The 24,975-nt window shown below is 43.7% G+C and overlaps 1 protein-coding gene across 4 annotated transcripts in view; it reads right to left on the reverse strand.

Moving 5' to 3' along the window:
• virma (vir like m6A methyltransferase associated) overlaps nucleotides 1-24,975 on the reverse strand; it is a 142,726-nt gene that overhangs the window by 84,819 nt on the left and 32,932 nt on the right. For 3 of the 4 annotated variants that reach the window (XM_072468045.1, XM_072468047.1, XM_072468044.1), the window contains exons 4-8: nucleotides 23,540-23,588; nucleotides 21,799-22,018; nucleotides 15,062-15,187; nucleotides 10,180-10,431; nucleotides 8,318-9,467 (exon numbers count right to left, since the gene is read on the reverse strand). In XM_072468045.1, coding sequence (XP_072324146.1) covers nucleotides 8,318-9,467; nucleotides 10,180-10,431; nucleotides 15,062-15,187; nucleotides 21,799-22,018; nucleotides 23,540-23,588 — 1,797 coding nt within the window. The remainder of the gene's footprint in view (nucleotides 1-8,317; nucleotides 9,468-10,179; nucleotides 10,432-15,061; nucleotides 15,188-21,798; nucleotides 22,019-23,539; nucleotides 23,589-24,975) is intronic. The other variant, XM_072468046.1, reaches the window with a different exon arrangement.

Below are 24,975 nucleotides of genomic sequence, written 5' to 3' on the forward strand. Positions count from 1 at the left end.
GGAATTTTCATTCTTCTCACATGTCCATAAGGCTTATTCTCGAATCGACTTTTACATTTTGAGTAGGGCACTGATAGCGAGAGTAGAGGATACCGAGTATTCGGCAATAGCGATTTTGGACCACGCCCCGCATTGGGTGGGCTTGGAGATGGGGGAGGAGAGGGACCAGCGCCCACTGTGGCGCTTGGAGGTGGGGCTGTTGGCGGACGAGGTGAGCGAGCGGGTCCGAGGAAGTATAGAGAGGTACTTGGAGACCAACGACAATGAGGAGGTCCGAGTGGGGATGGTATGGGAGGCACTGAAGGCGGTGGTGAGAGGAGAGCTGATCTCCATTAGGGCCCACAAGGAGCGGTGGGAGAGGGAGAGGCTGGTGAGGGAGATGGTGACCACCAGGAAGGCGGAGATGCAGTGGAGGAAGGCCCAGGGGGTGGTCTACGAGTATGGGGAAAAGGCAAGCCGGATGCTGGCGCATCAGCTTCGGAAGCGGGACGCAGCTAGGGAGATCGGGGGAGTTAAGGACAGGGGAGGGAGCGTGGTGCGGAGTGTGGTTGGCATCAATGGGGTCTTCAGGGACCTTTACGAGGAACTGTACCGATCCGTGCCCCCACGGGAGGGAGGGAGGGATGGGCCATTTCCTGGACCAATTGAGGTTTCCAAAGGTGGAAGAGGGACTGGTGGTGGTACTGGGGGCCCCAATTGGGCTGGAGGAGCTGATCAAAGGGATAGGAAGCATGCAGGCGGGGAAGGCACCGGGGCCGGATGGTTTCCCGGTCGAGTTCTATAAAAAATATATGGACCTGTTGGGCCCGCTGTTAGTTGGGACCTTTAATGAGGCAAGGGAGGGGAGGGGCTTTACCCCCGACGTGTCCCGGGCACTGATCTCCTTGATCCTGAAGCGGGACAAGGATCCCCTGCAATGTGGGTCTTACAGACCGATTTCCTTGCTAAATGTAGATGCCAAGCTGCTGGCGAAGGTCTTAGCCACGAGGATTGAGGATTGTGTGCCGCAGATCATCCATGAAGACCAGATGGGGTTTGTGAAGGGGAGACAGTTGAACGCGAATGTGCGGAGGCTTTTGAACGTTATCATGATGCCGGCGAGGGAGAGGGAGGCGGAGATAGTGGTGGCGATGGACGCTGAGAAAGCCTTCGATAGGGTAGAGTGGTGGTACCTGTGGGAGGTGCTGAAGAGGTTCGGGTTTGGGGAGGGGTTTGTCAGGTGGGTTAGGCTGTTGTATGAGGTCCCGATGGCGAGTGTGGCCACAAATAGGAGGAGGTCAGAGTACTTTCGGTTGCACCGAGGGACGAGTCAGGGGCGTCCCCTGTCCCCCCTGCTCTTCGCACTGGCGATTGAACCCCTGGCTATGGCACTGAGAGAGTCGAGGAACTGGAGGGGGTTGGTGCGGGGTGGGGAGGAGCATAGGGTGTTGCTTTATGCGGACAACCTGCTGCAGTATGTGGCGGACGCGGTGGGAGGAATGCCAGAGGTAATGAGGATCCTTAGGGAATTCGGGGGCTTTTCGGGGTACAAGTTCAATATGGGGAAGAGCGAGCTGTTCGTAGTTCAGCTAGGGGACCAGGAGAGGGGGATTGGCGAGCTCCCACTAAAAAGGGCGGAGAGGAGCTTCAGATATTTGGGGGTCCAGGTGGACAGGAGCTGGGGGGCCCTGCATAGGCTTAACTTTACAAGGCTGGTGGAGCAAATGGAGGAGGAGTTCAAGAGGTGGGACGCGCTGCTGCTGTCCTTGGCGGGTAGGGTGCAGTCAATCAAAACGACGGTGCTCCCAAGGTTTTTGTTCCTGTTCCAGTGCCTCCCCGTGTTTATCCCGAAGGCTTTTTTCAGGCGGGTTAGCAGGAGTATAATGGGGTTTGTGTGTGCGTGGGGGACTCCGAGGGTGAGAAGGGTGTTCCTGGAGCGGAGTAGAGATAGGGGAGGCTGGCGCTGCCCAAACTCTGTGGGTACTACTGGACCGCCAATGCGACGATGGTGCGCAAGTGGGTGATGGAGGGGGAGGGGGCTGCATGGAAGAGGCTGGAGACGGCGTCCTGTGTGGGTACGAGTCTGGGGATGCTGGCAACGGCGCCGCTGCCGCTCCCTCCAAGGAGGTATACCACGAGCCCGGTGATGGTGGCGGCCCTCAAAATTTGGGGGCAGTGGAGGCGGCATAGGGGGTAAGTTGGGGCCTCGACGTGGACCCCATTAAGGGGGAACCACCGGTTCGCCCCAGGAAGAACAGGTGGAGGATATTCGGGGTGGCACAGGGCAGGGATACGAAAGTTGGGGGACCGGTTTGTGGACGGGAAGTTCGCGAACTTGGGTGAGCTGGAGAAGTACGGGCTCCCCCCGGGGAACACCTTCAGGTACTTACAGGTAAGGGCGTTTGCCAGACGGCAGGTGGTGGAATTCCCACGGCTACTGCCACACACAGTACAGGACAGGGTGCTCTCGGGGGGGTGGGGGGGCGCTCTCGGGGGGGGGGGGGGGGGGGGGGGGGGGGAGATCTCGGAAACTTACCAGGTGATGCAGGAGACATACATTGGTCAATGGCAGCAGCAGCTCGGGGGGGGGGGGGGGGTTACTTTATTTTTGTTTATGTTATTTACACTGGAGGGTCTGAGGCGGTGTATACACCTGTTGTGTTGAGTCGGAGTGTTAATGTTAATTTGTTATTTATGTACAAAGGGGGGGGGGGGGTTTGGGGGGGTTGCTTCTTTTTAGATTGTGTTTTGTCCTTAACCCTGTTGGTTTCTTTTTTCTTTCTCATTTTGTTATTGATATTTTATGAAAACCTTTCATAAAAATTTTTTTTTTTTTTTTAAAATGACTGCAGCAGTTCAAGAAGGTGGCTCACCACCACCTCCTCAAGGGCAATTAGGGATGGGCAATAAATGCTGACCTAGCCAGTGAAGCCCACATCCTGTGAAAGAATAAGAAAAAGAACTTACAGAGAAAGAACCGTTAACAATATCAGATATCTTGGGGATGAGGAAGGAATGTTGGGTGGTCAGCAGTTTAGATGGAATTGGGTTCAGAAAGCAGTGGTGGGTGGTGTAGTTGAGAAAGAGCATGAGAAGAGAGAGGAGAGAAACGAGAAGAAGATACAAGTGCAGGGTTGGGAAAGGGGAACTTTGGCCATTTCCTTGATCCTATCTGTGCCAGTTCTTTGAAAGAGCTACCTAATTAGTCCCACTTCCCTGCTTTTTCCCCATTAACTATACAATTTTAAAAAACTTTCAAGCATATAGCCAATTCCTTTTAAAAGCTACCATTGAATCTGCTTCCACTAACTTTTCAGGGTGTGCATTCCAAATCATAAAAACTCACTATGTAAGAGAAACTTTGATTTTCCCCCAGATTCTTTTTAATATATACTAGAAAAGTGTTTTCATTCGGAAGCTGATAAACATTGAAAACAACTTCCCAGTTGTATAATGGAATAGCAGATAACTAGAGTCTTCAAAATTCGATTGGATTCCCAGGTATACAAGAAAAAAAGGCTGAATTGGTTTCTCTCAGCATTATATTTGTTTTTTATGCTCTTAAATTTTTAAAACTATCAAACCAATTTTGCATCCAAATAATGACAGCAGCTTATTAACCAGAACACCACTGACTGAGTCTGGAGGCTTCCTTTCTGGCCATTTCTGTGCACCAAACTCTAATTATCCACAATGCTGAGGAAGTCGTGGATAGCACGTTTAGCGAGTTGGTTACACCGCAGATAAAGAATACTGAGGGAAATAGAAAATGGGTGACCATCAGACAGAGGAAGAGTAGGAAGGCGATGCAGGTGTCCCCTGCGGTCATCTCCCTGCAAAACAGGTATACCGTTTTGGATACTGTTGAGGGAGATGGCTCACCAGGGGAAGCCAGCAGTAGCCAGGTTCATGGCACCATGGCTGGCTCTGCTGCGCAGGAGGGCAAGAAAAAGGCAGGCGTTTCTGTGGACACAAACGAGACTTCAGGAAGGTATGTTGCCTCCCGGCTGCAAGGGTTCTGGGTGTCTCAGAGCGGCTGCAGGACATTGTAAAGGGGGGAGGTAACCAGCCAACTGTTGTGGTGCATCTAGACACCAACGATATAGGTAAAAAACGGGATGAGGTCCTACGTGCTGAATTTAGGAGATAAACTAAAAAGTAGGACCTCAAAGCTGGTAATCTCGGGATTGCTACCAGTGCCATGTGCTAGTCAGAGTAGGAATGACAGGATAGATAGGATGAATGCGTGGCTTGAGAGATGGTACAGGAGGGAGGGATTTAGATTTTTGGGACATTGGAACCGGTTCTGGGGGCGGTGGGAATATTACAAATCGGACGGTCTACACCTGGGCAGGACTGGAACCAATGTCCTAGAGGGGTTGTTTGCCAGCGCTGTTGGGGAGGGTTTAAACTAATGTGGCAGGGGAATGGGAACCAATGCAGGAAGTCAGAGAGTAGTAAAGAGAGGATAGAAACAAAAGTCAGTCAGAAGAAAAGTGGACGGCAGAGAAACGGATTACTTCAATGCAAGCAGCCTAACGGGCAAGGCAGATGAACTCAGGGCATGGATAGGTACATGGGACTGGGATACTATTGCTATTACTGAAACCTGGCTAAAGGAGGGGCAGGATTGGCAGCTCAATGTTCCAGGGTACAGATGCTATGGGAAAGATAGAACAGGAGGTAAGAGAGGAGGGGTGAGTTGTGTTCTCGATTAGGGACAGTATCACAGCAGTACAGACAGAGGATAGAGCTGGTTTAGCTCAGTGGGCTAGACGGCTAGTTTGTGATGCGGGACAAGGCCAGCAGTACGGGTTCAATTCCCGTACCAACTGAGAATTCTGAATTCTCCCTCGTTGTACCAGAACAGGCGCCGGAATGTGGCGACTAGGGGCTTTTCACAGTAACTTCTTTACAGTGTTAATGTAAGCCTACTTGTGACAATAAAAGGTTATTTATTATTATTTATAAACAAGTGTTCGCCCACTGAGTTTATATGGGCAGAACTGAAAAATAAGAACGGTGAGATTACTTTGGTAGCACTGTACTATAGGCCCCCAAATAGGCAGCGGGATATTGAGGAGCAAATATGTAAAGAGATTACAGATGGCTGCCAGAAAAATAGGGTGGCAATAGTTGTGGACTTTTAACTTTCCCAACAATAACTGGAACAGCCATAGCACTAGTGGTTTGGATGGAGAGAAATTTGTCGAGTGTATTCAAGAAGAATTCCTCATTCAATATGTAGATGGCCCGACCAGGGAGGGGGTGAAACTTGACCTCCTCTTGGGGAATAAGGAAGGGTAGGTGACGGAGGTGTTAGTGAGGGATCACTTTGGGACCAGTGACCATAATTCCATTAGTTTTAAGGTAGCTATGGAGAATGATAGTTCTGGCCCAAAAGTTAAAATTTTAAATTGGGGCAAGGCCAATTTCAAGGGTATTAGGCGGGAGCTTTCAAATGTTAATTAAGAGTGCATATTTGCAGGTAAGGGGACAGCTGGTAAGTGGGAATCTTTCAAAAAGGTGTTAACTAGGGTTCAAGGTGAGCACATTCCTCTTCGAGTGAAGGAGCTTGTTGAAGGAGGGAACCCTGGAAGACTCGGGATATTGAGGCCATGGTCAAAAGGAAGAAGGAGGCATATGACATGGATAGGCAGCTGGGATCAAGTGGATCCCTTGAATAGTATAGGGCTTGTCGGGAGTAGAGTTAAGAGAGAAATCAGGATGGCAAAAAAGGGACATGAGATTGTCTTGGCAGATAAGGCAAAGGAAAATCCAAAGAGCTTTTACAGATACATCAAGGGTAAAAGGGTGACTAGGGAGAGGGTAGGGCCTCTTAAGGATAAACAAGGTCATCTATCAAGGTCACGTGCAGATCCACAATAGAAAGGAGAGGTCCTAAATAAATATTTCTCCTGAGTATTTACTGTTGAGAAAGGCACGAATGTTAAGAGAAATTGGGGAAATAAAAAGTGATGTCTTGAGGAGTGTACATATTACAGAGAAGGAGGTGCTGCAGGTATTAAAGCACATCAAGATAGATAAATCCCCGGGACCTGATGAAAAGTATCCCACGACATTGTGGGAGGCTAGGGAGGAAATTGCCGGCCTCCTTGCTGAGATATATGAATCACCAGTAGCGACAGGAGAGGTGCCTGAAGATTGGAAGGTAGCTAATGTTGTGCCCTTGTTTAGGAAGGGGTGTAGGGATAAGCCTGGGAACTACAGACCGGTTAGCCTCACTTCTATAGTGGGTAAACTGTTAGAAGGTATTCTGAGGGACAGGATCTACAGGCATTTAGACAGGCAAGGGCTAATTAGGGGAAGTCAGCATGGCTTTGTAAGGGGAAAGTCATATCTCACCAATTTGATTGAGTGTTTTGAAGGAGTAACCAAGAGGTAGATGAGGGCAGTGCAGTCAATGTTGTCGACATGGACTTTAGCAAGGCCTTTGACAAGGTACCACATGGCAGGTTGTTGCAAAAGGTTAAATCTCATGGAAACCAGGGTGTGATAGCCAATTGGATACAAAATTGGCTTGCCGACCGAAGCCAAAAAGTGGTTGTGGAGGGTTGTTTTTCAAACTGGAGGCCTGTGACCAGCGGTGTGCCTCAGGGATCGGTGCTGGGTCCACAGTTATGTTATATATATTAATGATTTGGATGAGAATATAGGAGGCATGGTTAGTAAGTTTGCAGATAACACCAAGATTGGTGGCATAGTGGATAGTGAAGAAGGTTATATAAGATTGCAAAAGGAACTTGATCAATTGGGCCAGTGGGCCGATGAATGGCAGATGGAGTTTAATTTGGATAAATGTGAGTTGATGCATTTTGGTAGATCAAATCAAGGCAGGACCTACTCAGTTAATTGTAGGGAGTTGGGGAGAGTTACAGAACAAAGAGATCTAGGGGTACAGGTTCATAGCTCCTTGAAGGTGGAGTCACAGGTGGACAGGATGGTGAAGAAGGCATTCCGCATGCTAGGTTTTATTGGTCAGAATATTGAATACAGGAGTTGGGACATCTTGTTGAAGTTGTACAAGACATTAGCAGACGACACATGGAATACTGTGTTCAGTTCTGGTCACCCTATTATTGGAAGGATATTGTTAAACTGGAAAGAGTGAAGAGATTTACGAGGATGCTACCAGGACTTAATGGTCTGAGCTACAAGGAGAGGCTGGATAGGCTGGGACTTTTTTCCCCCGAGAGCATAGGAGGCTTAGGGGTGATCTTATAGAGGTTTATCAAATAATGAGGGGCATAGATAAGGTAGATAGTCAACATATTTTCCCAAGGAAGATGAGTCTAGAACTAGAAGGGGTAGGTTTAAGGCGAGAGGGAGAGATACAAAATAGACCAGAGGGGAAATTTCTTCACACAAAGGGTGGTGAGCATCTGGAATGAGCTGCCAGAGGCAGTGGTAGAGGTGGGTACAATTTCTTCCTCTAGAAAAGTTAGACAGTTACATGGGCAGGGTGGGTATAGTGGGATATGGGCCAAATGCAGGCAAGTGGGACTAGCTTAGTGATAGAAACTGGGTGGCATGGTCAAGCTGGGCCAAAGGACCTGTTTCCATGCTGTAAACATCTATGACTTTATTAGTTAGAAGAACCCAGCCGAGAGCAAGTAAAGCCTATGCCATGGTGTTTATAAAAGCTATACTTATGTAACATTGATGTAAAATCAAATAGAAATCTTATTTACCATTTGTTGGTCAATCACAAAAGAATAAAATAATATTGTACCACACTAACAAGCAGACTATTCTGATGTTGTAGAATTAGAAACAATGCAATCATGTAATTGATCACTTTACCATAATTAAACATTACTCCATACAGATTATTTCCCATAAATCTGTAAAGCGGCAAAAGAGCAATCAAATATTTGGACAGTATATACAAGATGCCTCAAAGTGCTTCACACAAAGCAACTATAAAGCAGCTTCTTCAATAGCACCTGACAAACCACAACCTCCACCACTGAGGGCAAGGACAGCAGGTACGTCAGAACATCATCAGCTGCAAGTTCTTCTTTAAGTCACCCACCAACCTGACTTGAAAACATAGCATTGTTCTTTCATTCTCACTGGATCAAAATCCTAAAATTCCCAACTGAACAGCACTGTGAGAGTCCCTGCATCACATGGACTGCAAAGTTCAACGTGGCAGCGCACTTCTCAAGCGTATTTAGGGATGGTCAATAAATACTGGCCTTGCCAGCATCACTGATATCCCATTGATGAATAAATAGAATCATACATTTGTATCCAGGGCCAGGAAGCATTGTTTTTAATAAAGATATATAATTTATAGAGAGAAAATACTTACCTTAACAAAGCAGGTGCAGGATCATCCCTTTCTGGAGGGCCTGTGATGCGAGCTGCTGTTGGAAATGACTTAACAGGTGGCTGGATCATTGAATAGGGTGCAGCCTCCAACAAATGCAGAAGTTCATCGAGAATGCTTACAAGCTTTTCCACTTCCACTTCACTTATATTAGAAGCTTCTAACAAATGGTCCAAATCTGAAGGAGTCGCAAGATCTACTTCTTCATTATCTTTACTGCCTTTCTCCCGTCCAGGATGAACATCCTGGTCTGCCTCATTGATATGTGAGGGGACAGGAGTACTCTCTGCAAGGTGGGCAGCCAACCTTTCCAAATCTGATAAGATCTCATAAAAATGGCATTTTTGTACGATAGCACTGCCTGCCGTCACAACTCTTACAGTTTGGTCAGTCAGTATAAGTTCCACTAATCTTTGATATCCACTTTTTTCTTGCTCCTCTGTCTTATTGTTCAAGAATTTTTCCATTCCCTCTGTGACACTAACAACACTATCTAAAGCTTTGAGTGTGTTTAGTTTTAATGAAGATGACATATGTTCTGCAAACAACAGAACAAAGAGTTTATCGATAATACCTGCATCTGAAAGGGCTGAAACTCCTTCAGACCCACATTCAGCCAAAGATGAGACAAGTTTTGTCCCAGCTTTTAGCTGTCTGACATTCAGTGCTATTGGTTGTGTTATAGCTGTGTAAAGGCTTAAAGCATCCATGGTCCAGTCGACCAGTTGTTTCAGATGGTCCTGATTACTTTCAAATAGCTGAACATAACTCAGACCCTTAACCAGTAAACTTGGTACCTCTTCCAAAGCCATTACCCATTTGGCACCTCTGTCATCTTTGTATAGTTCAAGTAGTTCCTTTAACTTAACCGCAGCATCTATGTTTGCTACACCTACTTTTTCTTGGTCAAGTTCCTTTAATCTAGCTACTTCATTCTCATATTTAGTCCTATAGGGAGGATTAAAGTATAAAAGAGGTCCTATCTCTCTGTCATAAGGGTCATATGCCATGGTAGGCACGGATGCTAAATCTTCAGCGGTATACTCAATGTCGAAGCCTAGTTTATAATTTTCACGTTCCATGTCTGCAATTCCATCTTCATCGCTGGATATTTGCTCATAGCCATCATCTTCTACAAAATAAAAACAAAAACAGTTATACAGGAGTTCAAATCTCACTATGGCAGCTTGAGAACTTCAAACTCAGTTAAAAATAAACAAATCTGCAAAACTGATATCATTAAAAGTGGCCATTAAGCTCTCAGATAAAAAAAACAAAATTTAGTCACGGAGGTCCTTTTGGAAGGACCTGCATTCCTTACCCAGTCTGATTATATATGTACTAAAGAAAAAACACTCCTTTTCATATAATTTGAGGTATTTGTAAGGAAAATACATCCGTCAAAGATAACCACATTTTTCGAACTACCCAAAGGCATATTTGACACGTCCGGGAATCATCATAACCCATTGTGATTTACTAGAGATGAATGCAGGCAGATTCATTCAGAGGAAGCTGCCTGGTACAAACTGTAGTGCAACATCCTGTTCCCTTTTATATTTTATCTACCCTGGACTGTAATTGCCAACTCCCCTCTTTGTCTTTTCTTCTCCCAAATTTGCCTGGATATATATGTTAACTTTAGTTCTTAAAGTTGTGTCTAGATTTTTCTTTCGTATTAGTGTTATAAAACTCATTCTACAATTTACTTACATAATCTTCCATTAAATTTGGAACAATTATGCTTAATTAATGATTTATTTGGTCATTTTCTAATCCTTCTCAGTCTTACAAAACATTGACTTGTACAATTTTGTAGTTTTTACAAACAAGACTGCACATACCATCAACTTCTTCTCCTGGCTCCTCTTCTATTTCATCTTCTTCTTCTTCGATGCTTTCCACAGTGTGACCATCTTCATCTTCTTCTTCTACTTCTGCATCTTCCTCCTCATCTTCCTCTTCCTCCTCTGGAGGCTCTTCCTCGTCCTCACCATCAGTAAACTGTGCCTCCTGGTGATTGGAAGAACGATCTGGAGAAATGGGCTCAAAATAATCCTCTCTGCGTTCGCTTTCATCCACTTTATCCACACCCACTGAAATAAGAAATCATTGAATTTAGCCATTATTGGTACCTTAAATCTTGGTCTTGTTCAAAACTTACTATTTCACCAATACTAAAATGTTTGTTACATACCTTCCTAGAATTAGTTTAACATTATTTGCATGGTAAAGAAGAAATCCGGTTGTAAACATTTATTTAGCTATTGCTACAGATGCACATGAACATTACCTACTGACATCAATTTAAAGTGCATTTTTTCTTTGGCAGCTAAACAGGTACAGCAAGTAATTAGGAAAGCTAATAGAATGTTATCATTACGGAGAGGGTAATTTAATGCTAAAGTAGGGAGGTTATGCTTCAGTTGTTAGGGCACTAGCGAGATCACATCTGGAGTATTATGTTGGTCACCTTATTGAAGGAAGGATGTAAGTGCGTTGGAGACAGTTCAGAGAAGGTTTACCAGACTAATACCTGGAATGGGTGGGTTGTCTTATGGGGAAAGATTGGACAAGCTAGGCTTGCATCTGCTGGTGTTTAGAAGAGTAAGAGGTAACTTGATTAAAACATACAAGATGCTGAGAGGTCTTGACAGGGTGGATGTGGAGATGTTTTCGTTTGTGGGAGAGTCTAGCACAAATTAAAAATAGGGGTCGCCCATTTAAAACAGAAATGAGGCAAAATTCTTTCATTCAAAAGGCTCAAAACTATTTGGAACTCTTTTTCTGAAAAGGTGGTGGAAGCAGAGTCTTTGAACACCTTTTAATGTAGAGGTGGAGAGTTTCTTGGACATCGGGGGTCGGCATTGCAGATTTGAAGTTACTATCAGATCAGCCACAATCTTATTCAATGGCGAAGTAGGTTTGAGGGGCTGAATGGCCTTATTCATATGTTTGTGCATTTAGGATGGCTGCATATTCAACAAATCCACTACTTAAATTAGAAGCCCAATATAGATTCAGTGAACAAAAAGAAAATTCAGAACACGGTAAGATACTCCCCAGATTCCGATGAGAGGAGGACGACCTGATCTCTATAGGCTCAGTCTGGCATTTCACTTGTTCAGTTACAAAAAGCTCTCCCAGCACAAATGGAAGAATGTTTGGACAATTATCATCTTAAACAGGATCATGTCTAAAATAATGACTGTAACACAAGCTTTACATTCAACACCTACCTACACAACATTTGGAGCAGATGGTCGGACTGCAGTAAATATTTGCAGTCAAAAGCAAAGGAAGGAAAGTTCACTTTTAGATGTTTTAAGGTTTCCTAAGGCTGTAACCAGGTTTGAAATCACTCAAGGCAGGAGAATCCAATCTGAAAACCGAGGCTTGGAAATCCAGCTGTCACAACTCACGCAACTCCATTCCACTTATGCTTTTATGCTTCTTCAACACCAGTTTATCCTTTTTTAACTCTGTGGATCTGGAAGCTCACAAGGGGTCATTGTACTGCTGCTGCTTAATTTGAAGTTAAATCCAAACCAGAGAAACCGATTTGATCAAGATCCCAGCCACAAAATTACTTATTTCCCTTACTCTTGGGGGTCTGAAGAGGGTGACAACCTGGAATATTGTCCAAATGTAGAACTGAATTGTAAAGCACTGAATCCATTTGGTCTATTGCATCGATGACAGCTCTCTTCAAGAGCTACCCTCTCTTTCCGAATACCCTTAAAACAAAACAAATATTTTCCCACTTTGCTTTTAAAAATTGCCCTCAATTCTTCATCCACCATTTCTGGGAGAGCATCCCATGTCCTATAAATCCTCTGTTCGAAAGAAAAAGTTCAGAGCCAAATTCCCCCATTGTTTAATTTTAGTTATGATCTTAAATCCATGTCCTCTATTAACATTGTGGAAATACCCTCTCACTATTTGCACTGAAAAACTCAGCTTTCCTTTATCTGATCAAAGTGCTTATTTTTCATGTAAGATTCTGGATAATGAGTATTAACAATGTCCTGCTACATGATGCCAGGCAGCTGAATCTGATCCTATTCTCTTCTACGTCTTTACTTTGTATCTTCACATGGGTAAAAGTAAATTACTGCAGATGCTGGAATCTGAAACCAAAGAGAAAATGCTGGAGAATCTCAGCAGATCTGGCAGCATCTGTAGGGAGAGAAAATGTTTCGAGTCCAGGTGACCCTTTGTCATAAGAACATAAGAACTAGGAACAGGAGTAGGCCATCTGGCCCCTCGAGCCTGCTCCGCCATTTACTGAGATCATGGCTGATCTTTGTGGACTCAGCTCCACTCTCCGGCCCGTACACCATATCCCCGAATCCCTTTATTCTTTAGAAAGGCATCTATCTTTTTCTTAAAAGCGTTTAAAGAAGGAGCCTCAACTGCTTCACTGGGCAAGGAATTCCAGAGATTCACAACCCTTTGGGTGAAGAAGTTCCTCCTACACTCCGTCCTTAATCTACCTCCCCACCTTATTTTGAGGCTATGCCCCCTAGTTCTGCTTTCCCCGACCAGTGGAAACAACCTGCCCGCATCTATCCTATCTATTCCCTTCATAATTTTATATGTCTCAATAAGATCCCTTCCTTCTAAACTCCAATGAGTACAGTCCCAGTCTACTCAACCTCTCGTCATAATCTAATCCCCTCAACTCTGGGATCAACCTAGTGAATCTCCTCTGCAATCCCTCCAATGCCAATATGTCCTTTCTCAGGTAAGGAGACCAAAACTGAACACAATACTCCAGATGCGGCCTCACCAACACCTTATACAATTGCAGCATAACCTCACTAGTCTTGAACTCCATCCCTCTAGCAATGAAAGACAAAACTCGATTAGCCTTCTTAATCACCTGTTGCACCTGCACACCAACTTTTTGCGACTTGTGCACCAACACACCCAGGTCCCTCTGCACAGCAGCATGTTTTAACATCTTACCGTTTAAATAATAATCCATTCTGCTGTTATTCCTCCCAAAATGGATAGCCTCACACTTGGCAACATTGAATTCCATCTGCCACACCCTAGCCCATTCACGTAACCTATCCAAATCCTTCTGCAGACTTCCGGTATCCTCTGCCCTTTTTGCTTTACCACTCATCTTAGTGTCGTCTGCAAACTTTGACACATTGCACTTGGTCCCCAACTCTAAATCGTCTATGTAAATTGTGAACAACTGCGGGCCCAACACTGATCCCTGAAACCCAAGGGGAAAGAGTGCTAGTGGCAGTCCCCAAAAAAATGGCAATCCGGGGTCTGCCATTAGCACTCTTGGCACTCCCCTTGGTTTCTGTGGCTATGAGCACTCTGTTCCCTTGGTTTCTGTGGCTATGAGTCATCTTCCATTCTCTCCCCGCAGTATAAATATTTTAGCTTTGATAAAGGGTCATCTGGACTCAAAATCTGGACTCTTTTCTCTCCATACAGATGCTGCCAGACTGCTGAGATCTTACAGCATTTTCTCTTAAATCCAAGACTGGGACTTGAACCAAAGCTTCTGCTCAGGTAGGTGCGCTACCTACTGAGCCACAAGACCTCCTGCCCTTTTACTACTAATCACATGCCACATATAAAGCATATTTCTGGTGGGGTGACTAATACCACCTCGCAGTCAAGAACACCACTTTAAATCATGTTATAACATTTCCACAACCATCTCACCCACTCCAACACTTGTTCACAGTGCAAACCAGCAGTCAGTAATGAGAACATCTTGGTTTGTACAACCAAGTTTCACAATGGGTACTGAATTATGCAGGAAGAAACTGAAATCCACAATAAACCATGATACAATTCGCTAGGTCCATAATACAGCTAAGTTGAAAAACTATATTCCTATCAGTTGCAGAAAAGCTTTGAACTCCAAAATTTGATTCATTTCAGCTTCAGGGTCTGGAAATCTAGAGCAGATTTTTTTTCTTCTAGCCCCCAACACGAGGGTCAAATGTGGGGAACAGTCACCCAGGTTTGACAATTAATGGCCAGAGGCCAGGCTTACTGTCCAATTAAAAGACAGCTGGCCAGCCCTTGAAACTGAAAGGGCAATAGGACACACAACAGCACTAAAGAAGGAGACTGTCTTTTGAGGTAGAACAAAGAGAGCACCTCAAGATGGATGCACCCTCGCTTGAATTTTAAACTTTAAAATAATAAAATGCCCTCAGTAGCCAATCCACATTGCAGAAGATGAACAGGGAGGTTTTAGTAACCAAAGGCGAGTAAGAGAAGAGTGGACATGAGAAACTAGCTTTGTTACGAAGTTATAGTATGTACAATACTCTCCAGATCCCAACCAGATCGGAGGTGTCGGTTCCAAAACTGGCCGACCTTTATATTACAGGTTACTGGAGTGTCCATGGGCTCCCTTCCTCTCAGCAAGGAGCTCGTTCGCAACGAGGTTCAGGGGAGGCTAATTGCTGCTACCGCAGAGGTCTCGTACAGGTTATAACAGCGGTCTATGGCTACCGCTGAAATAAGGCAGGTGGGGAGCCAGCCTGGGGAGTTGGGCACCAGCTGTAGCCCTGGGATGGTGTTGGGAAACCAGCATGCCAACTGGCAGCATAAATCTTTGCACCTACCCACTCCTGTGCTTACCCCCCAAATGGGCACTAAAAATCCTTCCCCTAATTCCCAACACATCTTCGATTAGAATTTGAACTTGTACGGCAAGAACAAAGGCAGAACAAAACTTGCGTTTACAGGTCTGAGGCAGTGTCTCTTCTTCATCATCATCAGGTGGAGGAGGACCTGGAGGCGTTCGAGGTCCCCTTGGCTGTGGTCTTGGAGGGTTTTCATTGTATTGCTCCTCTTTGTCCCAATCTAAAAAGACAAACGTTTTGGAAAAGCACATTTTAAAAATAGAAATATTTAGACACTTAAACACTCAATGGCTTCAAATAACCAGTTTCTAAAACAATTATTCGTGAACAATTGTAAAGCTGAAAACAGCCGAGGCTGCAAATAAAACATGTGCCATTGTAACTGAATGCAGTAAACATATCGTAAAGTCTACACTTCTTTTAAATAAATATTAATGAGAATCGTCTATCTTTTTTCATGAGTGGTGAAACAGGGAAAACGGAAACTGCAGCTAGCATATGTGCAAGTTATGAGAGGAAAAATTGAACTTCAAGCGGACAGTTTAAGTCTGCCAAATTGAATATTATTCATTAATGTACATACAAACATATGAGTTAGGAGCAGAAGTCATCCACTGGACCCCGTGAGCCCGCTCCGCCATTCAATAAGATTATGGCTGATCTGTTTGTAATCTCAACTCCCCATTCCTACCTACCCTGATAACCTTGCTTATTAAGATTCTAGCAAGCTCCGCCTTAAAAGTATTCAAAGGCTCTGCTTCCACCACCTTTTGAGGAAGAGAGTTCCAAAGACTCATGACCCTCTGGCAGAAAAATAAATTCTCATCCCCATCTTAAATGGGTGACCCCTACATAGAACATAGAACATTACAGCGCAGTACAGGCCCTTCGGCCCTCGATGTTGTGCCGACCGCGAAACCACTCTAAAGCCCATCTACACTATTCCCTTATCATCCATATGTTTATCCAATGACCATTTAAATGCCCCTAATGTTAGCGAGTCCACTACTGTTGCAGGCAGGGCATTCCACACCTTTACTACTCTCTGAGTAAAGAACCTACCTCTGACATCTGTCCTATATCTATCTCCCCTCAATTTAAAGCTATGTCCCATCGTGCTAGACATCACCATCCGAGGAAAAAGGCTCTCACTGTCCACCCTATCTAATCCTCTGATCATCTTGTATGCCTCAATTAAGTCACCTCTTAACCTTCTAGTCTTAGATTCTCACAAAAGAGCAACACTCTCTCCATATCGGCTCTGTCAGGACACCTCAGGATCTTGTATGTTTCAATCAAGTCGCTTCTTCATAAGTTCATAAAATATCGGAGCAGAATTAGGCCATTCGGCCCATCGAGTCTGCTCCGCCATTCTATCATGGCTGATATGTTCCTCACCTGCTACCTGCAATGTTACAGGCCAAGAGCTGGATTACAAAATCAGTCAGAACCTAGGAGCGGGAGCAGGAGTAGGCAATTTAGCCTACCGAGCCTAAACACCATCAATGTGATTATGGCGGATCCCATCCTGGCCTCAACTTCACCATCCTGCCCATTCTCCGTAACCCTTCAACCCATTACCAACTAAAAATCTGTCTAATTCCTCCTTATATTTGCTCACTGTCCTTGCATCCACTGCACTCTGGGGAACGAATTTCACAACCCTTTAGAAGAAATAGTTTTTCCTCAAATCTGTTTTAAATTTGCTACCTCTTATTCTTACTCTTCTAAACTCCAGCAGGTGCAAGCCTAGCCTGCCCTGCCTTTCCTCACAAGATAACCCTTCCATTCCAGGTATTAGCCTGGTAAATCTCCTCTGAACTGCCTCCAACGCATAATAAACAATAATATTTGATTAGCCTTCATAATTACTTTGAACATTCTCCCCATGTGTGGAAGCGTCTCACCCACACAACCCAAAGATGTGCAGGGTAGGTGGATTGGCCACGCTAGTTTGCCCCTTAATTGGAAACATTATTTTTTTTAAAAGCTTTCCTAATTACTTGCTGTAAGTGCATACCAACTTTTTGCAATTCATGCACGAGGTCATTCGGATTCTTGTGCATCTCAGAGCTCTGCAATTTTGCACCATTTAGATAATATGCTTCTTTTTATATTCTTTCACATTTCCCCACAATATAGTCCATTTGCCAGACCTTTGCCCTCTCAGCTATCCAAATCTGTTTTTTGTAGCCTCCTTATTTCCTCTTCACAACTTGCTTTCCTATCTATTTTTGTATAATCAGCAAATTTAGCATCCTTACCGTCGGTCCTTCTGTCCAAGTCATTTATATAAATTGTAAAAATTGAGGCCCGGCACTGATCCATGTGGCACACTACTCATCACATCTGGCCAACCAGAAAATGACCCATTTATAACTACTCTGTTTCTTGTTAGTTAGCCAGTCATCCATGCCAATATTTTACACCCTGCACCATGAGCTTTTATTTTTCACAACAACCTTTGGTGTGGCACCTTACCAAATGCCTACTGGAAATTGAATTTTAGTGCCCCTTTATCCACAGCATGTTACTTCTTCAAAGAACTACAATAAATTAGTTAAACAGGATTTCCCTCTCAGAAACCAGGCTTACTGCCTGATTATCTTGAATTTACCTACATGCCCTGTTACAATGTGCTTGATTATAACTTCTCACATTTTCGCTATGACAAATGTTATGCTAAGTGGCCTGTAGTTTCCTGCTTTCTGTCCCCCTTCTTTTTTGAATAAAGGAGTTACATTCGCTATTTCCCAATCTAATTGAACCTTCCCTGAATCCAGGGATTTTGAAAAATTAAAACCAATGCACTAGCCACTTCTTTTAAGACCCAAGGATGCAATCCATCAGGACCCAGGGACTTGTCAGCCGTCAGCAGTAATCATTTCCTGAATGAAACTCCACTCCACATATCATGTCCATTCCTTTCAACCAACAAGTCACAAAGCCAAACTCTCTTTAACCCATGTACTTTTTGCAAAACACATTTGTATAAAAAGAAAGGAAACACCATGTACCCTGCATTGGCTCTTTTTAGCCAGAATAATTCTGTTGCATTCAGATCACACGATGAGAAGCAATATCTAATATCAGATCCAGAAGAATGGTTAAAATCTTGCTTTATTCATCCTTTGATTTGAAAGGATAAATAAATTCCTAATAAAGCCTTATATTTGCTAAATCTTCTCCTCGAATTCGGAGGGGGTTCTTTCAGAGAAAAAGGCAGGTGGGGGATTGGCGCGGCCAAATCTATTGTTTTATTATTGAGTGGCCAATGCGGAGAAGGTGTTGGGGTGGTGTGGCAAGCAGAAGGCTACCTGAGTGCAGATGGATGCGGGGGCGTGCAGAGGGTTCAGCTTTGAGGCGTGGCGACAGAGTGTCGGCCATTCGCGTCGCAAAATATTCCTCAAACCCGGTGGTTGTTTCCACTTTGAAGATATGGAGACAACATTTTAAGCTGAGGGCAGTGTCAAGATGGGCCTCTATCTGCAGGAATCATTTGTTTGAGCTGGCGAGATTAGATGCCACATTTGGGGGGTGGAAAGGGAAGGGGTTGGAGAGGGTAAGAGATTTGTTTCTGGAGGAGCAGTTTGCCACCTTGGAGGTGTTGAAGGAGGAAGCAGGACTGGTGGGAGGCAGACATGTTTAGGTACTTCCAGGTACGGGATCCTGTTTGTAGGACATTCCCAGTGGTGCCACCGTTCACTTCATTGGAGAGGATTCTTTCCTGCGCAGGGTCAGATAAGGGCAGTACATCTGGAAAATATGGATGGGTCTTGGGGGCAGGTCCTGATAGAAGAGGTGACAGCCAGGTGGGAGGAGGAGTTTGCACCCATTTTTGAGGAGGTATGGGGCTGGATTCTCTGGCCCGCCGTGCCACATTTCTATTTCACACCGCCGGCAGGATGCTCCGTTGCGGCGGCTGGTCAATGGGTTTCCCATTGTGGGGCAGCCCGTCAGGAAACCCCCGGGCTGCTGGCAAAACGGAGCATCCCACCGTCGGAGAATCCAGCCCATGAAGTGAGTTTCTCCAAAGGATGAATGCTACGTCATCCTGCACGAGGTTGAGTTGGTGCTCTGGGCGCACCTCACCAAGGTGCAGGGGTTGAAGGTGGGTGCAAGTGGTGTTTGAGAGGGCCTGCAAACCACACGGCAATGTTCTGGTCCTGACTTTCTTTAGCACCACATCGGCAATCCTAAATATGGATTTAGAGCCCTGTCCACTAGTGGCTATATTTGGGGTCTCAGATCGGCCGGAGCAGAGGACGGGTGCAGGGGCAGATGTCCTAACATTTGCCTTGTTGATTGCTCGGAGGCGAATTCTGTTGAGCTGAAGACTGACGGCGTCACCTAGTGTCTCTGCGTGGCTAGGTGACTTGATGGAGTTTCTGTACCTCGCGAAGGTCAAATTTACAGTGAGTGAGGGCGGCACGTGCACAGTGGTTAGCACTGCAGCGTACAGCGCTGAGGACCCAGGTTCAAATCCCGGCCCTGGGGCACTGTCTGTGTGGAGTTTGCACATTCTCCCCGTGTCTGTGTGGGCTTCACCCCACAACCCAAAGATGTGTAGGTTAGGTAGATTGGCCACGCTAAATTGCCCCTTAATTGGAAAAAAAATTGGGTACTCTAAATTAATATTTAATTATTATTTTTTTTTTTTACAGTGAGTGGGTCGATTGTAGGGTTCTATCGTAGTTGGTGGCCATTCATTTTTAACTTTAAGGAATTGGTCACTGTTAGCTGTTAATGGGTTGGTTGTTGTATATTTCTGTTTTGGGGAGTTACCGTTACTGCTGTTGTCTGTAATTTTTGATATTGGTGTTGGGTTTGCTTTGGTTATATATTTTTGATATTAAAAAAACGAAAAATTCAATAAAAAATATTTTCAAAAAAAATGTTAAATCTTTATTTGAACCCATAACAGTTGTAGAAAAAAATAACAAATAGTATAAATTAAAATAGACACAACTTTCTTCCCTAAAACTTTACATTGACACAAACACAGCCTATAAGATCTCTGTCCCAGTGTCAAATCTCTTTCACTTATATTTTTTTCTTCTTTCTTTCATGGGGCGTCCATATTGCTGGCATGGTCAGCATTTACTGCCCACCCTTAATTGCCTGTGAACTGAGTGGCTTAGACCATTTTAGAGGGCAGTTAAAAGTCAACCACATTGCTATGGGTCCAGTTCAATAAGGATAGCAGACTTCCTTCCCTAAAGGGTATGAGAAAATTTGATGTTTTTTTTACAACAAGCGATGCTAGTTTTATGGTCAACATTACAGAGACTAAGTGTCGATTCCAGATTTATTAATTGAATTTAAATTTCACCAGCTGCCATGTCCCCAAAATATAGCCGGGGTCTCTGGGGCATTACCACTATGCTATCATCTCCCGACCGTCTCCTCGCCTGCAACATTAACATGGACTCGTGAATAAGCCCTTCAACTGGGTGCACCTTTAAAACGGAAGATTTGATTTTCACATATGCCACCTTGGGACATAGAAGTAAAGTTTTACTCCTTTATGGGGAGATCGTGCAATGGGTCAAATCACAGTTATTTCAGTTCTGGGATTTGAATCAACACTGATGTAATGAAGTTTTCCTCTCCATATAGGTGAAGTGTGGAATTAAATCTGGTAGCTTAGATCAGCTGTTCATCCGTGAGAACCACTATACAAATCAAAGCACTAATAAGCAGTCCTATTTGAGAGAAAAGGATACCTAATATAACAAATGAAAATGTCACAATGGTTGGGGGGGGGGGGGGGATCTTCTGAGTTGGGATTAAAGCACTTTGTTGATACCTTTTCCTTTTTTATTTAATTTACAGTATCCAGTTATTTTCTTTCCCCAATTAAGGGGCAATTTAGCGTGGCCAATCCACCTACCCTGCACATCTTTGGGTTGTGGGACAGAGACCCACGCAGACACGGGGAGAATGTGCAAACTGCACACAGCCAGTGACCCGGGGCCGGGATCGAACCCGTGTCCTCAGCACCATAGGCAGCCATGCTAACCACTGCGCTACCCTGTTGGTACCTTTCCTACACATCTGCAAATGTGTATCTTCAGCAGTAATCATTGAAACGTTATCAGAAATATAAATCCTGGGCAGCACGGTGGCGCAATGGTGAGCACTGCAGCCTCACGGCGCCAATGTCCCAGGTTCGATCCCAGCTCTGGGTCACTGTCCGTGTGGAGTTTGCACATTCTCCCCGTGTTTGTGCAGGTAGGTGGATTGGTCATGCTAAATTGCCCCGAAATTGGAAAAAAAAAGAATTGAGTACTCTTACATTTATAAAAGAAAAAAAAAAACAAAAAGAAAAAAATAAGATAAATCCTGGGCAGCAGGGTGGAGCAGTGGTTAGTACTGCTGCCTATGGCGCTGAGGACCTGGGTTCGATCCAGGCCCCGGGTCACTGTCTGTGTGCAGTTTGCACATTCTCCCTGTGTCTGCGTGGCTTCGCCCCCACAACCCAAAGATGTACAGGGTAGGTGGATTGGCCACACTAAAAAACTGCCGCTTAATTGGAAAAACATAATTGGGTACCTTTTATTTATTTTTTTACAAAAAGAATTATAAATCCTGGCAGATTTTTCTTTCTTCTGCACAGCTCAGAGACACTAAAACCATTGACTGCATCCCTTCTCATTGCCACTACAGCCGAGATTAGTTAACTCACTGTGAACCACAAATCAAAATTGAGCTATGCATGAAATTGCCTCCCACACTCACACCATGCATCCACCTACTAAGCCATCAGCAGACTTGTTAGTATCAATGTTAAAATGCCGCATCCTTCTGTGCTTCAATATCATCTCTTACCATGTTTTATGTTCCTTTTAAGAGATGATTGTTGCTGCTGTAGTTGATGTTGCTGCTGTTGAAGTTGTTGTTGCTGCTGCTGTTGTTGTGGTGGAGGGGGAGGAGGTGGAGGTGGAGGTGGAGAATCTCGGTCATGGCTTATCACTCTGTCTACAGTTCCATAAATTGCCACGGTCAGACAGTTGTACCAACCTCTCAGGACAATTCCATCTGTATTGACCTGTTGAAAGTAATTAAGGAAACAATGTTGAAAATTGAATTGAGATGAACAGCTATAAACTTCAGAATCACCCAAGCCTGAGCCAAGGTGCAGCACACCTCTTATTCTAAACCTAAATCGAAAAACACAATACTGTGCATGCTGGAAATCTGAAATTAAAACAGAAAAAGATGGATGTACCCAGCAGGAGGATGAAACAAAGTTAATGTTTCAGGTCAATAACTTGAAAGGTTAAGAACATAATAGATTTTGAGTAAGGGATGGGTGTGTCAAGGTCAAAAAGATCTGTGATAGATTGAAAAGTGACAGAAGTGTGCAAACCAGGACCAAGGAAAGAAACAAAGAAACAAAAAGAGGCACCTCGAGCAGATGTGCTGTTGACTGGAATTTAAAATGGAGCAGAGATTATAGTCTGAAATTGTTGAACTCCATGTTCAACCTGGAAAGCTGTAAAAAGTACGTAATTGAATGAAGAGGTGCTGTTCCTCAAGCATACATTGAGCTTCACTGGAACAGTGCAGTCGGCAGAGGATGTAAATGTCAGTGGAAAGTAAGGTGGCAAATTGAAATGACAGGCCACTAGAAGCTCAAGGTCACACTTGTGGACTGAATGGAAATGCCGCCCCCAATGTAGAGACGACCACATAATCTGTTCAAAATGTTTCTTTTCTCGCCCCCATCACCATTCTCTTTGGCACTATCATTCACTCTCTCCTGACTTTCATGCTATCACAGGCCTTTCTTTTGTCCTTGTTCCATCTGTAGATCCATAGAATCTCTACAGTGCAGGAGGCAGTCAGTCGGCCCTTCGAGTCTGCACTGACACTTTAAAATAGAACCCTACCAGACTACCCTGCCCTATTCCCTTAACACCATTGGTGCTCTCCATCTGTTGATCAAAACCTATTACATCTTTAACTTTTCCACGTTCTAATGAAAGGATATCAACATAAAATATTCCTCTCCACAGAAGCTGCCATAACCTACAAAGTATTTGTAGCATTTTCTGCTTTTAGTTTTCTTCTAAACAGGTTTTAAACACAATTATGGCTCCAGCTACAAAATTTGATGACTGATTTGAAGCTTAACATGCTTTGCCAACTTTTTGTTATCCACACGACAAGCATTTTGGAACAACTAAATGAACACCACATTTAAACTTTGATGATATACAGGTAAAATGGCAAGCAATGTAATTATTAGTGGTTCCGAATTAAAATTGATGCATTGGAAGGGGAAATTTGACTGGTTCTGTACAAATATATCTCCTTCAGTTAACTGAAAGAAATCTGAATTGTCTAAAAATAAAAGTGAGAACAAATCATGGAGCAATCAGGTAACCAATTTAGGAGTCATGGCAGATCACTGCTGCATCCGTTCACTGACAATGCACATAATTTAAAGTAGAAGAAAGACAAATTACTAACTAAAGGGAAGATCAACAAGACAAACTGCATGCAGATTATAAAAGCACTTGGACACCATAAAACACAGTGAGCAATGCAAAAAAAAAAAACTTACCTTATTGTTTGGTCTAAAAATAATCGATGCATTTTCATCATAATCAAAGCTAAGGAAAAATAAAAATCAAAGAACATTTCTTTAAAATATTGCTTCATTTAACTGCATACCCAAGACGCATCAACAAAACAATCCCATTGATGAAATTTCTTTAATACACAATCAATTGAACAAAACAGCTTGACATTTTGCTTATTTTTGAATTATCAATGGTCAGTTTGAAAGTTCAAACATTTGTCTCCACAATGTTTATTGGTCCTTTTATTAATCACTCACAAAATGCAAGTCATTTGTTTTGTAAAAATCCGAAATAATTACTTCTGACACTTGAGATGGCAAATAAGCCGTTTGTAGCGACCTAGTAAGGCACAGATTCACTCGCTAGTCTGTAGTTAGTATATCTCAGCTAGGCAACAGAAAGGATTTGAATTTATTTCACATCTACCGAGGTACAGCAGAGCTGCCAACCTTTCCCAATAGAAATCAATATTCCAGATACCAAAAATCAGTAGTTTGGCAGTAAGGTTTTCTTCCAAAGGAAAAATGCCCATCAATCTGAAGTATAGTTTTACACCTTTATTGCACAAATCTAAAACACAAACGAAAATGCAAATCCAATGCTTCGTACCTGTACATCATCATAAGTGGGTGTTTTCAAATTAAGTTTCAAACATTCAGTAAATCTAATGAAAAATGTGAACAAACATTTGCCTTTTTACATGAAGTTCAAAATTGTCCTGAACGTTTGATTATCTTAATTGAATTGTTACAAGAAACTGTATCTAGACAAAGGAACCAAGTGCATTTCTTTCTTTCAAAAAATTTTTTCATGAAGTAGCACTATCAGATTTGTTGTTCAAATTCGGGTTTATGATAGTAAAGGTAAAAGAGCACAAAGAAAAGAATGGTCACAAAAAGTAGAAAGCAGAAGGTGGTTAAATAGATGCATAATCAATTTAAGGCAGTTCACCGGGCACACATGACGGTGGCCCGGATTAGCAAGTTTTTGGGGGTAGAGGATGTGGTGATATGAATCACTGTAAATACACAAGGGGTTAATGTAGATACACTAGGACTGAGTAAACACTAGAGGGAGCACCAGAGACATCATGAAATGCAGACATACAGTTAATGAACACATAGAATAGGACACGACCAATGGGCAGTCAAGACACCCAGAGGTGACACTACCACAAGGGGGCAACCCATATAAAAGGGCAGGGCACACATGCTCTTTCTCTTTCCACAGGAGACACGGGGGCAGATCGGAAGCATCACACCCACCGCATGGCTGAGAGCAGTTTGATTAGTTAGACTGAGTTACTATAGCAAGATTAGCAGGAGAGTCGAACTAAAGTAGGAGAATTGTTAACTGTTCAATAAATGTGTCAAACCTATCTCCAAGTCTGAACCTTCCTTTGTCAGAGTATACATCA

Source organism: Scyliorhinus torazame, chromosome 11 (assembly GCF_047496885.1).
Source record: "Scyliorhinus torazame isolate Kashiwa2021f chromosome 11, sScyTor2.1, whole genome shotgun sequence".
Classification (NCBI taxonomy): domain Eukaryota; kingdom Metazoa; phylum Chordata; class Chondrichthyes; order Carcharhiniformes; family Scyliorhinidae; genus Scyliorhinus; species Scyliorhinus torazame.